Here is a 15,933-nt window from a genome sequence, read left to right on the forward strand (position 1 = left end):
TTAACTGGGTACACTACTACCTAACACACACAGGCACACACACCCACCTACCCACCCAGTAAATTTACCTGGTAAATTAAGATGTGTCCTATAGTTATGTTCATCTACTACAGAAAAAAATTCTCTTAATATTTTTGTGTTTTACTGGTTGGAAGTTTGCACATCCACATATATACTGCCCTAATTCCCACCCCCCAAGCTCCATAAGTTCTTTATTTATTACTTCAATATATTTATCTTTCTGGGGCCTTTCAAGATTATTACAAAACATTTCAGGTGCTTTTTTCCGTATGCTTTCTATACTGTGTGTGTGTGTGTGTGTGTGTGTGTGTGTGTGTGTGTGTGTGTGTGTGTGTCACTTCTGACCAAGCTGATTGAATGTTCTTTATACAATATAAAACATTGTTGGGGCTGGGCGGAAGTGCACATGGCATAAAGCACAAGGACCAGAGTAAGGATCCTGGTTCAAGCTTTCTCCCCCCCCCCTTTTTTTTTTCTTACTTATTCTCTTTTGTTGCCCTTGTTTTATTGTTGTAGTTATTGTTGTTGTTATTGATGTTGTCGTTGTTGGATAGGACAGAGAGAAATTGAGAGAGGAGGGGAAGACAGAAGGGGAGAGAAAGACACCTGCAGACCTGCTTCACCACCTGTGAAACAACTCCCCTGCAGGTGGGGAGCTGGGGGCTTGAACCGGGATCCTTACACCGGTCCTTGTGCTTTGCGCCATGTGCGCTTAACCCGCTGCACTACCGCCCGACTCCCCTCTTTTTTTTTTTTTTTTTAATATTTATTCCCTTTTGTTGCCCTTGTTGTTTTTTTATTGCTGTAGTTGTTGTTATTGATGTCATTGTTGTTGGGTAGGACAGAGAGAAATGGAGAGAGGAGGGGAAGACAGAAAGGGAGAGAGAAAAACAGACACCTGCAGACCTGCTTTACCACCTATAAAGTGACTCCCCTGTAGTTGGGGAGCCGGGGGCTTAAACCGGGACCCTAACCCGCGCTTAACCTGCTGCACTACTGCCCGACTCCCTCTCTCCCCGCCCCTCTTGTCTTCCCCTCCTCTCTTGGTTTTTCTCTGCCCTTTCCAACAACAGTAGCAAAAGCAGCAGTAATAATAACGACGGGAGTTGGGCGGTAGCGCAGCGGGGTAAGCGCAGGTGGCTCAAAGTGCAAGGACCAGCGTAAGGATCCCGGTTCAAGCCCCCGGCTCCCCAACCGCAGGGAAGTTGCTTCACAAGCGGTGAAGAGGTCTGCAGGTGTCTATCTTTCTCACCCCCTCCTCTCTCCATTTCTCTTTGTTCTGTCCAACATAGTGTGTTTAAATGTAGCCATAGCCCTCTGCTCCACTGGTGGTAACAAAGCAGTTTGTCTGGCATTTATCAAACAGGATGATGATTTTATTTATTTATAATGAAGTTTATTGCTGAAATTGGTATAAAGAATATATAGTAGGTTTCTGCATGACAGGAAAATTAAAGCCAGAGATCCACCACCAACACCTGTTGCAATAGTTTTAAATAATGATTTTATTTAAATAATATATATATATTTAATTATTTTCTTTTTTATATTTATTTATTACTTTTGTTGCCCTTGTTGTTTTATTGTTGTAGTTGTTATTGTTGTTGTCATTGTTGGATAGGACAGAGAGAAATGGAGAGAGAGGGAGAGAAAGATAGACACCTACAGACCTGCTTCAACACTTGTGAATGACTCTCCTGCAGGTGGGGAGCCAGGGCTTGAACCGGCATTCTTATGTCGGTCCTTGCGCTTTGCGCCACGTGCGCTTAACCCACTGCGCTACAGCCTGACTCCTTAAATAATATTTTTTTATTGTAAAAGTTTTAAAAAGAAATGAGCGGTCAGTAACTACCTTCCATGCCTTTCTCAGTTCGAAAGCTGCAGTCAAAACATGCTAAGAGCACAAACTTCATTCTTAGTGCAACCCAAGTAGGTAACATAGAGTTCCTACTTTACCCTGCAGAAAGTGCAAAATCGAGTCTTTAAAACTGTGGCTTTCAGATATGAGCACTTAGTGCTTCCTGTTTGCAATTTTCTATCAGAAAGAACAGCGGAATGCCAAGGAGGCTGGCGGAAACTACACTCCAGCATTGACTGAGCAGGAGGTGTATGCCCAGGTTGCTCGTCTCTTTAAGAACCAGGAAGATCTATTGTCAGAGTTTGGGCAGTTTTTACCAGATGCCAACAGTTCTGTGGTAAGTTTTATTTAGAAGAACTACACTATTTAGAATGACTGTTTTAAATAATTAAGGGTCGTTTTCTAAATTATACTTATGCCTTGTTAAGAGTATTAATTTCTTTCATATGTCTTAATTAGCTTTTAAGCAAAACAACCGCTGAGAAGGTTGATTCTGTGAGAAATGACCACGGAGGTACTGTGAAGAAGCCCCAGTTAAACAATAAGCCACAGAGGCCCAGTCAGAATGGCTGCCAGATCCGCAGACACTCTGGAACAGGAACCACTCCTCCAGTGAAGGTGAGAACGGCTCACAACTGCTTGTTTTGACTTCAGGAACCACTGTATTGATGGAAAACTCTATAGAGTTTTGTGCGTACTCTGATCCTGAGTGTAGACAGTTGTGTCCTAGATATTCAAATCCTACTGAAAATGCCTCACTTTCCCCCCTTTTTCTCCCAAAGTTTGTTTGTGTCACAGAACCTCAGATGTGCAAAACATGCCTGGTTGAAGAAAGATGTTAAAAAACCACTAGTTCTTTAGATCACTGTGCTTCTTTGAGTTCCAACTTGTCTTCTCTTATATTTGTTCTTGTTAGTTAGCTGTCATCTATTTATTATATTATTCACTTAATTACTTTTGCTGCTCAGGGTTACTTAGACTTTTTAAAATCTTTCCCTTTTGATGTGGTGCCTTAAACGTGCCTTGTGCCAAGAAGATTATTGAAGTTGATACTTACTTCAGAAATAAATTAATGGTCTCTGTGGTCCTCCTGTGAGCAAAGTGTAAGATTTCTGGTATAGAGGCATATCCTGCCTGAGGTTCTTTGCGTTGCCTGATTGGGGTTGAGGGTGGTGGTAAAAAGAAGAAATACCAAAGCATCAGTCTGGCACATGCTAAACCAGGGATTGAACTTGTGCTCTTAGGTCTAATGTTCCAGCCACTGTATCACCCCTCAGGCTGAGGTTTTCCAGACCATATATCTCTATCAACTTCATCTCTAAGTCTGGACTTGGGGCTACAGTGGAGAGAGGTTTAAATTCTGCTGGTAACCTGTTATGTGTTGGTCCTTGGTAGAATAAATGCTATTGGCCTGCCTGTAGGAAACTAAAACTCAACCCCTTTTATATGGTGCAGTGATGGTAGGAACAGTATAGGTGTATTTATTGCATATTACTTCAGTAAAGCAGTATAAACATGGAAGAAATAGGTATTTCTGTAGAATTAAAGAGTAACACAAGATTGGAATTTTCTAATGGTGGAAGGTAATTGGTAAATAAGAGAATATCTACAAATACCGACATGTTCAGTGTTGCTGACACTCTTGGGGGGGGATTTCTATAGTTATTACTGATATTCCCCATCTATAATTTTTTTTTTTTTTTTTTTTTGGCCTCTGGGATTATCACTGGGGCTCAGTGCCTACACTATGAATCCACTGCTCCTGGAGACTATTTTTTTTTTCTTTTTTGTTGCCCTTGTTTTATTGTTGTAGTTAGTAATGTTATTGTTGTCATCGTTGTTGGATAGGACAGAGAGAAATGGAGAGAGGAGGGGAAGACGGGGAGAGAAAGACACCTGCAGACCTGCTTCACCGCCTGTGAAGTGACCCCCCTTGTAGGCGGTGAGCTGGGAGCTCAAACCAGGATTCTTGCACCGGTCCTTTGCACCTTGAGCTATGTGTGTTCAACCCGCTGCGCTACCTCCTGCCCCCCCTGAAGATTTTGTTTTACCCTCTTTCCTCCCAAGATAGAGACGGAGAGAAGGAAAGACACTACAACACTGCTCTGTTGCTTGTGAAGCTTCCCCATGCAGGTGCTGCTCGTATGTGACGGCTCAAACTTGGGTCCTTGTGCACAGTAAAGTGTGTGTGCTCTCCTCGGTTATCTACCTCCTGGCCTCGACGACTGTTTTAAATATTTGCTTTTCAAAGTTTATACTTTAGATTATATTTCACGTCTGTGAACTATGGTAGTTCCATAGGGAGCAAGGATCAGGTCAGCAGATTGGCTTCACACCTGAAGTGGTTTTTTCCCACACCTGATTACTTACAGGTGGAAGTACTATATTTGGGGGGATTAGAACTCACGTTCTACTCTCCTTGGTGGTGAAAGCAGAGGTGATGGCTCCTCAGAGAGTAAACTCTGAGTCAAAGGTAAATATGTTGTTACTTCCAAAGTTTGTGTGTTTCCTCACAGGTAATTGAGAAGTAGCTTTATGGACATGGGTAGGTAGCATAATGTTTATGCAAACAGACTCATGCTTGAGGCTTCAAAGTACCCGGCTCAATCCCCAGCACCACTATAAGCCAGAGCTGAGCAGTGCTCTGATTAAAAGTTAAAAATAAATAAGTAGATTAAAAAAGAGAGAGAAAGAGAGAACTGGCTTTTTAAAAGCAAATTCTTGTTGACATTTATGTCATGGCTTGTTCATTTCTTTGAAAAGAGCAATCGTAAATTGATGTTATTTTTGCTGACAAGATTGTTTCTGTTAGGAAAATAAGCTATGCTTTTTAAATAAAAAAATTTAATTGTAATTTAATAAAAATTTGAAGGTTGCTTTCTGTCTACATAAAGCAACGTGTTTTGGTCTCTTCTGCCTCTAAAATTCAGGTGATAATACGGTAAGATTAGATCCCAAATAAAATTTCTTTGAACTCAATGGGAAGCAGTAAGGACAATGATACAGAAATCACATTTGTAGGAAGACTATTTGGTGAATAGAGTGATCTGTAAGCCTCTCCAAAAAGAAACTTGATCGGCAAACAGCAATAGAGAAAATGGGTTTAAAATGATTCATGGCTTACTTAATTTTCTCATTTGTTGCAAATGATTAGCTAGAAGTGGTTAGTAATAGAATCCACTGAGCATAGATGAAATACAGTGTTTGTATTTTCCCCCTTTTGTAGAAGAAACCCAAATTGCTCAGCCTAAAGGATTCTTCAATGGCAGAAGCCAGCAAGCATGGTGTAGGAACTGAATCATTATTTTTTGATAAGGTAAGTAATGTATATTATTATTTATTATTATTATCAGAACACTGCTCAGCTCTGACTTAAAGTGGTGGGGGGAATTGAACCTGGGACTTGGAAGCATCAGGCATGCAAATCTCCTTATATAACCATTATGTTCTCTTTGCCTTGAGTGTATTGGATTTAATTATTAATGCCAGAAGAAAACCACTTTATCAGCAGGGTTTTGTTTGAGACTTCATGCTGATGAAGACTTTTTTCTTTTTAACTTAGTGTTGTAGGTACTTTATTTATTTCTTTCCTCCTCTCCCTCCTCCTCCTCATTACTTTTAATTTTATAATTTTCTCTTTTGTTGCCCCCCCTTTCATTGCTGTTGTAGTTGTTATTGATGTCGTCATTGTTGGATAGGACAGAGAGAAATGGAGAGAGATGGGGAAGACAGAGAGGGAGAGAGAAAGATAGACACCTGCAGACCTGCTTCACTGCCTGTGAAGTGACTCCCCTGCAGGTGGGGGGCCAGGGGCTCCAACCGGGATCCTTACGCTGGTCCTTGCACTCTGCGCCCAACTTCCTCAATGTACTTATTCTTAAGTATCACAAGCCATATTGTCTCCTTTGACTTTGTGAATATGCACTAAATATAACATTTTCCATGGGAGAAGGGTTTTTTGTTTTTAAATGCATGATAATTCTTTGAAAATTTTGGAGCTCCCTCTTAGAGATTTCTACATTTGTTCAGTGGGGAGTTTTGTTCCTGGCACCAAAGACTTAGAAAGAACCTTGTGGGCTGGGGAGGCAGTATAATGTTTATGCAAAAGAATTTCATGCCTGAGGCTCAGAGGTGCCATGTTCAATCCCTAGCACCACTATAAGCCCCAGCTGATCAGTACTCTGACCTGCCTGCCTCTCTGTCCCTCTCTTTGTATTTCTCTCATTAAAAAATAAATTACTTGGGCAGGGGAGATAGCTTAATTATGCAAAAGACTTCCATGGCTGAGGCTCCAAGCTCCCAGGTTCACTCCCCAGCACCACCATAAGCCAGAGTTAAGCAGTGCTCTGGTATTTCTCTGTGTCTCTCTCATTCAAACAAACAAACAAACAAACAACAACAAAAAGTGCCTTGTAATCTAATTGGTTGTGATACCTATTTGTGGTCATGCATGTAGGGCTCATGGGAATTCTGATTTGTAGTTGCAAAACTTCCCAGGTGATTGTAATGAGCAGTCAATTGATGGTGCATTAGTTTCACACTCTTTCAATGTCTGACATCCTCCTTGGAGTCAACTTGATGAATAGCATGTTCTTTCATTGAGCTAACTGACAGCTGCTGAACTCAGCAGCAGAACCAGGTTGGGTTTATCTGGTGGTGATCTATCCTGTCTTAACACCTTTTGATTTTTGCAGAAGGACAGATGAACTAGTCTGTCCGTGATTGGTGCCTCTTGTTCTCTAAAGTACCTAGAGATATATATATTGAAGTATATATAGATAAACTATTTGGAAGCTGCTTTAGAGTTCAGTGGTAGTTGGAAATGGCTTGTGGTGAAACAAAATTTCTATTGATCTTTGAGCCTGGGTTTGTTGGATTATTCAGGCTACTTTTATGAATGCTTAAAATCTAATAACAGCTGAAAGTAAACATGGTATACAGTACAAAAAGGTATACTGCTTCAGTTTTGGCTTTGAAAGTACATATTCCTAATAATTATGAAAAGTCTATCTGTCTTATGTTCCCGTTTGCTTATATGTTTCTGGTAGTCCAACCCAGGATCCAGTACATGCACAGTATGCAGTCATTGCTGAACTGCATTCCTTCCCTAAATTCTAGTGTCTCTTAAGTCACTTTACTTTTTTTGTTTCCATAAGGTCCGGAAAGCTCTGCGTAGTGCAGAAGCCTATGAAAATTTCCTGCGCTGTCTTGTTATCTTTAACCAGGAAGTGATTTCTCGGGCTGAGCTTGTACAACTAGTCTCTCCTTTCCTAGGGTAAGTGGAGTGAGGGTTGTAACCCTGATGGATGATATAGAGGTGGAATGTTTGTGAAAGTACTTGGAAGGTAAATTTAATTTGAATGCCATGGAGCTATTTGGTTCATTGTCAATACCAAAAGAATCCTTTGAGGGTCTACTATAATTCTGGCGATGAAAAAATGGACAGATGGGCCATTGGCTTAGATTGACCAGTGGTAAATATTTATAGAGACCAGTCTCTTCTGGGTTCTAGAATCTTGGCTATATTTGACCTAAGAATTGTCTGACCACTCAAACAGTAATCTTAACTACTGTGACTGAGTATTTCCTAGCTTCAAAGCACTTACTTTATTCCTACCTTAACTGATTTGAGAGTACTCTTCAAGAATGGGAAGCCAAGTGCTCAGAACTAGTGTTTCAGGAAAAATTGTTTTGATTTCTTTACTTTTTTTAATATTTATTTTCCCTTTTGTTGCCCTTGTTTTTCATTGTTGTAGTTATTATTGTTGTTATTGTACAGGACAGAGAGAAATGTAGAGAGGAGTGGGGAGAGAAAGATAGACACCTGCAGGCCTGCTTCACTGCCTGTGAAGGGACTACCTTGTAGGTGGGGAAGCCAAGGCCTCGTCCTTGCACTTCACCATGTGCGCTTAACCTGCTGCGCTACTGCCCGACTCCCGGAAAAATGGTTAAATTGAAATTATATTGAATTCTTGGTAGCAGGGTTCTGACCCAGCACCAACAGTAGTAGTGATTTCAGGATAACTGTATCATACTTCTCATTGCTCACAGATACTTGGTTTGATTTTATAGGAAATTCCCTGAATTGTTTAATTGGTTTAAAAACTTTCTGGGCTATAAGGAATCTGTACATCTGGAAACTTTTCCAAAGGAACGAGCCACAGAGGGCATTGCCATGGAGATAGATTATGCTTCTTGTAAACGGTTGGGCTCCAGCTATCGAGCCCTACCAAAGAGTTACCAGCAGCCCAAGTGTACAGGGCGGACTCCTCTCTGTAAAGAGGTAAGAATTGCTTTAGTAAGACACAATTCTGCATTCACACCTTTCTCCAGAAGTTAGTGGTAGCTGGGACTGAGGATTTATATGAATGTGCAGGTCAAGAACTTTCTCTTTGTTAAAAAGAAAATGTTTTACTCTTATGTTCAAAACTTTGTCATTACTAATGGCTTTTGTAAACTTGCTAAAGGTGATTTTGTTAACTGCTTTTTCCTTTCTCTAAAGTTTTGTGTCTTACTGAGAATGTTCAATCACCAGAATGCCTTGTCACACTTTTTGATCTCTCTTCTTTAACCCTAAGGTCTTAAATGACACCTGGGTTTCTTTTCCATCGTGGTCTGAGGATTCCACATTTGTTAGTTCCAAGAAGACTCAGTATGAAGAACATATCTATCGTTGTGAAGATGAGCGCTTTGAGGTACAACATTTTATCATTTGAAATTTGGGGAAATGGGAGGTACCTGCCTTCAGTGAGGTTTGGCATTTTAAGATTAAACAAATGTGGTTTGAAAGGTGCTGCAGTGACTGAGTGTTGGAATGATGTGGTTCTTGTGTGCATATGTACTAACGTTTGGTTGGGCTTGTGTGAAGGAATATTTTTTTTTACACATCAAGATACATTAATAATCTTGTTGTGTAGACAATCCCCAACCCGCAGTCACTTGAAAAAACTTGTTTCTTTTTTTTCTTTGATTAGTCATTAAAAAATTGTAGTATTGAGGCATTTTATTATTTTAAAAAGGTATATATATGCATAAACTACTAAGAATTTAAGTTTCATCACACATGTACTTCATTTTTTAGCTTGACCGTCTAGTAAATCTTTAGCTTCATTGATTTTGGCTGCTATATAAAGAGATCCTCCTTTATCTGGGTGATTTAAAAGCATGATTCGACGATGAGCTTCTTATTTTCCTTTTGTTGGCAATATTACTAATATACTAATAACCTAGTATTAGTGCTGCTTCCCGCTTTGTCATTTTGGGTTCAAACCCACCTCTGTAATAGCCACCACTGAAGGCAGATTTCGGTAGACTTTGAAAAACTTGTTTTACTTGAGGCTCCACATGCTTCATGGCTTGCAAATCATAGCGACCTGCAAATCCTGCAGCTGCAATGGTCAGTCCAACTGCCACCACTGTGCTCGCCATGGCTCCAGCTCGGCTGCCCGGCCTCTGCCGACAGCGCGGTTCATCCCAGCCCCGAGCGGCCACACACCTCGTCGGGAAACTAAGAGGCCGCCCACTTGTTTATTTCTTATGCTGCTTGGGCATTGATAATTCACAACCAGTTCTGCTCATCAAAATTATTTGGGAACCCAGGCTTACAGTTCTTGAGCATTGTCAATAACTGAGTGAAGGGAGAGGTCAGAATGGCTTTGTAACCTGAACTAAATGCTCTGGCCTTGAAATAATAAACATTACCTTAACTCACCTGTTCACATGTCATTTGTCAAAACTAGTTACATGATCCTGTCTGATCCCAAGTGAGGCTGCAAGTTCAGTTCAACAGTGAGTTCCTTAAGGGATGATAGTCACTGTTCTTATTACTATTAAATGTTGAACAAGCTGAGTAAATATTTCACATTAACCTAAAAAAATTTATTGGTGAGGCTGGGTTTTCCTCTTGAATAGTTTTTAGTGGCATGTCCTGACTGTAATGTTTGTGACATACATATTATAGTCATTCAGGGAAATTCAGGAGACAGTGTTAACAGCATTGTTGTCTTCTGCGAACTCCCTCTGGTCTGGGATAAGCAGTTCTAAACAGAACACTTTGTAGTGGTAATGGAATAACTTATCACTTACGGAATGTTTGCTGTGTTCCAGGTACTCCACTTTTTGTGAATTATAACATTTAATTCAGAAAACAATCTCTTGAGAGTAGGTTTTTGTTACTTTTATTTTACTGGTAAGGAAATGGTTTACTATGAATAGAGCAGAGCCAGAATCCCAATCTAGGAATTTTGACTTTGCACAATATATTTCTGACCATGACTTTCAAAGGATTTACTTATTTTATTGGTGCCACCGGGTCCGGCTCTCTGGGACTCAGCGTCTACACAGTGAATTCACCAGTCTTGATATCTATGCTTCCCCTCTCCCTTTGACAGAGAAATAGGAGTGAGAGAGAGAAGGGGAAAGAGAGAGATGATACCTATAACACTGCTCCAGTACTTCTGAAGCTCCTCAGCTTCCCCACCCCTTAGGTAGGGACTGGGTACTTGAACCCAGGTCCTTGTGCTTGGTAAAGTGTGCTCTACTGGGTGCGCCACTACCTTATCACAGTTCTAATTTGGTTTGTGTCATACATACTCTTCTTTTTTCTTTAGCTTGATGTAGTTTTAGAGACCAATCTGGCAACAATTCGGGTTCTGGAAGCAATACAGAAGAAGCTTTCTCGCTTGTCAGCTGAGGAGCAAGCCAAATTTCGCTTGGACAACACTCTTGGGGGCACGTCAGAAGTCATCCATCGAAAAGCTCTCCAGAGGATATATGCCGACAAAGCTGCGGATATCATCGATGGGCTGAGGAAGAACCCCTCTATTGCTGTCCCAATTGTCCTTAAAAGGTACCTGAGCAAATATCCCCTTGTACTTGAGTGAGTTCCAGTGTGCTTTCTGTTTGTGTCCCACTAAATATGACTCGTGGAGACCTGTTTATCCCAGGAGGCCCCTTTTCCCCCTCAATTCCAGTTCATGGAAATCAGATGCAGCTAGCAGAGTTCTTGATGGGGCTTTGTGTAACCAGCAGTGAGAACAACCTGAAAAGTCTGTAGTGATGTGTTCTCTGTTTCTGAGAGCTTTCTTTCTTTCTTGAGAATATTTAAAAAGATAAAATGAAAACCACCACCCCCATTTCACTCGGAACTACTAGCATGTTATTTTTACACAGGCTGGGGATTGAATTCAGCTTCTGGCTTGTGTGATGCTGATGAAGTGCATCCTGGGAATTCTCATTTTTGTCTAATGGGACACCCAGCACAATTTCATCTGTGTTAGCTTCCCTAAAACAATTCATGATGACCCTTGTAGTGTTGGGCTGAAACCCAGTGCCTTTTTCTTAATACACATGTTTGCTTTCAATTGTGTTCTCTGCCAGGTGCTATCTCCTGCCCTGGTGTGTTCACTTTTAAATAAGAGACGGTTTTTTTTTTTTTTTTTAAAGATTTTATTTATTTATTTATTAGTGAGAAACATAGGGAGAGAAAGAGCCAGACATCATTCTGGTACATGTGCTGCTGAAGATTGAACTCAGGACCTCACGCTTGAGAGTCCGATGCTATATCCACTGCGCTACCTCCTGGACCACAAGAGACAGTCTTTGTAAAGAACTCAGCCTGCCATTTTCTACCAAGAATGTCTTCTTTCTCTTAAGTAGACTTCATGTTTTGGGCTACTGTTTTGCCCACCTCTGGCCAGGTATTGAGCAGGAATCTAAAGCCAAAGACCTGTGAGTGCCTTCAGCTCCTTGTCAAACTGTCTCCCTTGCTGTCTCTCTTTTTATTTATTTAATTATTATTTTATTTTTAAATTATTTATTTATTAATGAGAAAGATAGGAGGAAAGAAAGAACCAGACATCACTCTGGTACATGTGCTGCCGAGGATTGAATCCAGGATTTCATGTTTGAGAATCCAATGCCATATCCATCACGTCATCTCCTGGACCACTTATTTATTTATTATTTTATTAGTGATTTAATATTGATTTGCAAAATCACATGTCAGCAGGGGCATACTTCAACACCATTCCCACCACCAGAGTCCAGAATCCCCAGTCTCTCCACTGAAGGCCGCCACTGTTCTCCCAAGGTTGCAGACACGGGTTAACTGTCGCCTCTATGACTATCTGTCTAGAGTTTTACATCGTTGCCCTCTTTTCTGAAGTTGCGTTCTCTGTCTCTGTCACCTGGTGAATAGAATTCTTGTCTGCTGCATAGGTCAGAAGTATCCAGACTTTACTGTTCTCCCGATGTGCGCCTCCCAAACCCCCCCCAAGTGCAGGCATGGATTGGTGGCTACATATATACATATATATATAATTTATTTATTCATTTGTTTAATTTATTTTTTTAACCAGAGCACTGTTCAGTTCTGGCTTATGGTGGTGCAGGGGATTGAACCTGGGACTTTGAAACCTCAGACATGAGAGTTTCTTTGTATAACCATTATGTTATCTACACATGCCCGTGGCTGTACCTCTTCTTGCTAGTTAATTTAACTTCTGACTCTGATGTAGGGTATTTTTCAGTTCTAGTGCTCCTCTTCTAGTGAGTCTACTTTAGTCTTCTGTTGTGTGGTGTTAGGATCAGTTTTCACCAGAACTTCCCAAATTGTGTTCAAAGGAACATTACAATGCAAGTTTTCTGCTGTTGGACTTTACACTGGCATAGTAAAGATTCTTAAAAGTAATGCAGTAAAGAGAACATTTAATTTTGTTTTGGAATGAGAGAAGGGGATAGATATTCTGTGGGATGTTTGAGAAATAAGTAATTCTCCCCTTAGCCCCACCCAGGTCTTTGAGCATGTAGATGCTCGGGATTGAACCTGGGACCTCTCCCATTCAAGACCTGAGTACCACCACTGTGATATGTCTCTGGCCCCCAGCTGCTTTTTCATTCAGATAGAGAAGCAGTGAGGGAGAGATGCCATAGCTCTGGAACCACCTCCAGAACCCTAGTGCATGGCAAGACTCTTGTTCTACCCATGAAGTACCTTAGACCTAAAAGTAGCATTTCTTTGGGACAAATTATTTTCTCCAAATAAGTTGAATAAATAATCATGTTACAGAATTTAAAACTGGTTTGAATAACATCCTTGAATTGCCAACATTTTTTTAAATAGACCCAGTTTATCCCTTGACTTTTGAAATAAAGTAAGCCTGACATCTTCCTCACTTCTAAACACTCATAGAGGGCTTACTATTTCCTGATTGGGGGGAGTGTCTTAAATATTTATATCTGCCACCAGGGTTATCAATGGGGCTCCATGTTGACACTACAAATCCACTACTCCCAGCAGCAACACCTCTTTTCTCCTTCCTTCCTTCCTTCCTTCCTTCCTTCCTTCCTTCCTCCCTCCCTCCCTCCCGCCCTTCCTCCCTTCCTCCCCCTCCCTCCTTCTCTCTGTTTCTTTATTGGATAGGACAGAGAAGAATTGAGAGGGGAGAGGGATAGAGACACAACCTACAGACTTAATTGCTCCTGAAACGTCTCCCCTACAGCTGGGAGTGGGGGCTCAAACTCTGGCCTTGTGCATGGTAATATGTGTACTTAAATGTGTGTGCCACTGCCCAGACCCCAATACCTAACTCCCTCCCTCCATCCCTTTGAGGGAGAGAGAACCAGAGTACCACTCAGGCTTATGCACTACCAGGGATTGAATTTAGGACTTCTTGCCTGACGGTCTCTTTATCTGCTGTGCCATTTCCTGTACCCTCTATCAAAAAAAAAAGAAAAAAAAATTTTTTTAGTAGCTACTGTGACAGAGCCAGGGAGTTAATTCTGTTGTTTCTACATCTTGCTAGGTTGAAGATGAAAGAGGAAGAATGGCGAGAGGCTCAGAGAGGCTTTAACAAGGTGTGGAGAGAGCAAAATGAAAAGTACTACTTAAAGTCTTTAGACCACCAGGGAATAAATTTTAAGCAGAATGATACCAAGGTCCTGAGATCTAAGAGCTTACTCAACGAGATTGAGAGTATCTATGATGAGGTAAGTTGGAGTGGAGGCTTCTTGTGTACAGCTTTGAGTCCTAGAAATTACCTTTGTTATAAAAGTGAGACTCCTCAGGGCCTGTTGTTGCTTGCTGCAAAACTATCATAGATTTCTGTTGCAGGGTTCTGCCAATAAAGTTTAAGCCTTACCTTTATACTTAAGCTGTCTTACTGATTTCCCAGTTAACCATTTCTGACCCTATCTATTCCCCTCAAACAGATCCTTGTATTCTCTTACGTACGTCCTCTCAACTTCCCGTAATATGAACACTTTCTATTGATTTGCTCAGACTCTTTCAGATCTTTGTTTATTCAATAGATTACCAGGCTTATATATAGTACTGGGAGCTAGAAGGCAGAGACGAATAAGAAATTGTGCTTTTACGAGTTCACAATTTTGGGGATGGGTAATAACAGTCATATGGTGTGTTTAAGCATTCTTAGAAATAGTATTAGCTTGGATTTAAAAAACAAAAGCTAAAAAATGGCAAACACCTGAAAGGGAAGAGAACAGTAAAATGAGCTTATTATTAACCAAATGCAAACAATCATCCTATTGTCAGTTTTGTTACCTCTGTCACCTTACCTCCCCCACTCCCATCATAATGACTTCTTTTAGTTTTAGACTCAACATTGTCACCTGTAAACACAAGTCCAGAATTTAAAAAGACCATCTTCCAATTCTGTCCCATTGTTCCTAGCAAACAGTACAGAATTTAGAAGTTACAAATACCAAACGACATCTCCCTTATTACCTTTTTTTATTCTTCCAGAGCACTGCTCAGCTCTGGCTTATGGTGGTGCAGGGGATTGAACCTGGGACATTGGAGCCTCAGGCATGAGAATCTCTTTGCATAGCCATTATGCTATCTACCCTTCCTCCCACATTACCTTTTGTTTCTTGGAGGCACAGAAAGTGTTGTTTATGTCACGTCCTAAGGTTTGACTGTGATTAGCAACGTTGGTTATTGCTGTGTAGACTTACAGCACTTGTTCTGTTTGTTTCTGTAGATTTATCACATAATACTTGTGTCTCTTTTCTATCAGAGACAGGAACAGGCTACAGAAGAGAATGCTGGTGTACCTGTTGGCCCACACCTCTCTCTCGCATATGAAGATAAACAGATTCTAGAAGATGCAGCTGCTCTAATTATCCACCACGTGAAGAGACAGACAGGCATTCAGAAAGAGGACAAGTATAAAATCAAGCAAATCATGCATCATTTTATCCCAGATTTGCTCTTTGCTCAAAGAGGAGATCTCTCAGATGTAGAGGAAGAGGAAGAAGAAGAGATGGATGTAGATGAAGCCACAGGGGCAGCTAAGAAGCACAACGGTGTTGGGGGCAGCCCCCCGAAGTCCAAGCTACTGTTTAGTAACACCGCAGCTCAGAAGTTAAGAGGGATGGATGAAGTATACAATCTCTTCTATGTCAATAACAACTGGTATATCTTTATGCGGCTGCACCAGATTCTCTGCTTGAGGCTGTTACGGATTTGCTCACAAGCTGAACGTCAAATTGAAGAAGAAAACCGTGAGAGGGAGTGGGAGCGGGAAGTTCTAGGCATAAAACGAGACAAGAGTGACAGCCCTGCCATCCAGCTGCGTCTTAAAGAACCGAGTGAGTGTTTCTCGGCTGTTGGTTCACAAAGGGTTTGTGGAGTACATCCTTTAGGCTTTAGTTAGTTTTGGGGCTGCTGTCTCTTTTTTTCTTTTTATCATTATATATTTTTTCCTTTCTTTATTAGCGATTGATTATTGATAGATAAAATTATTAGGTCACGGGTATAATTCTACATCATCCCCACCACTAGAGTTCTGTGTCTCTACCCCCTCCATTGGATACTACAGTGGTTCTCCCAAGGTCACCAGTATGGGCTGACCGTATCACTGTAGGTAGGTAGGTAGGTAGGTAGGTAGGTAGATAGATATAGATATATGCCCGTTTTTTATATGGTTCTGCCTTTACCTCCTAAGTCACAACTAACTACTACCTCTGAGTGTGTCATTGTCATTGTTGTGGTCGTGTGTGTGTGTCCTCAGATAAGGGGACTAGTGTCTGAC

General features: G+C 41.0%; 1 protein-coding gene and 1 pseudogene across 2 annotated transcripts in view; one reads left to right on the top strand and one right to left on the bottom strand.

The window, feature by feature from the left end:
• SIN3A (SIN3 transcription regulator family member A) overlaps positions 1-15,933 on the top strand; it is an 87,614-nt gene that overhangs the window by 44,666 nt on the left and 27,015 nt on the right. For both annotated transcript variants that reach the window (XM_060174740.1, XM_016189415.2), the window contains exons 7-15: positions 2,064-2,216; positions 2,339-2,497; positions 5,106-5,195; positions 7,036-7,154; positions 7,952-8,162; positions 8,458-8,574; positions 10,489-10,727; positions 13,684-13,867; positions 14,917-15,490. In XM_060174740.1, the coding sequence (XP_060030723.1) occupies positions 2,064-2,216; positions 2,339-2,497; positions 5,106-5,195; positions 7,036-7,154; positions 7,952-8,162; positions 8,458-8,574; positions 10,489-10,727; positions 13,684-13,867; positions 14,917-15,490 (1,846 nt within the window). The remainder of the gene's footprint in view (positions 1-2,063; positions 2,217-2,338; positions 2,498-5,105; positions 5,196-7,035; positions 7,155-7,951; positions 8,163-8,457; positions 8,575-10,488; positions 10,728-13,683; positions 13,868-14,916; positions 15,491-15,933) is intronic.
• On the bottom strand, positions 8,816-9,393 carry LOC103115898 (mitochondrial import inner membrane translocase subunit TIM14-like; annotated as a pseudogene).

The sequence above is a fragment of the Erinaceus europaeus genome, chromosome 16 (assembly GCF_950295315.1).
Source record: "Erinaceus europaeus chromosome 16, mEriEur2.1, whole genome shotgun sequence".
NCBI lineage: Eukaryota > Metazoa > Chordata > Mammalia > Eulipotyphla > Erinaceidae > Erinaceus > Erinaceus europaeus.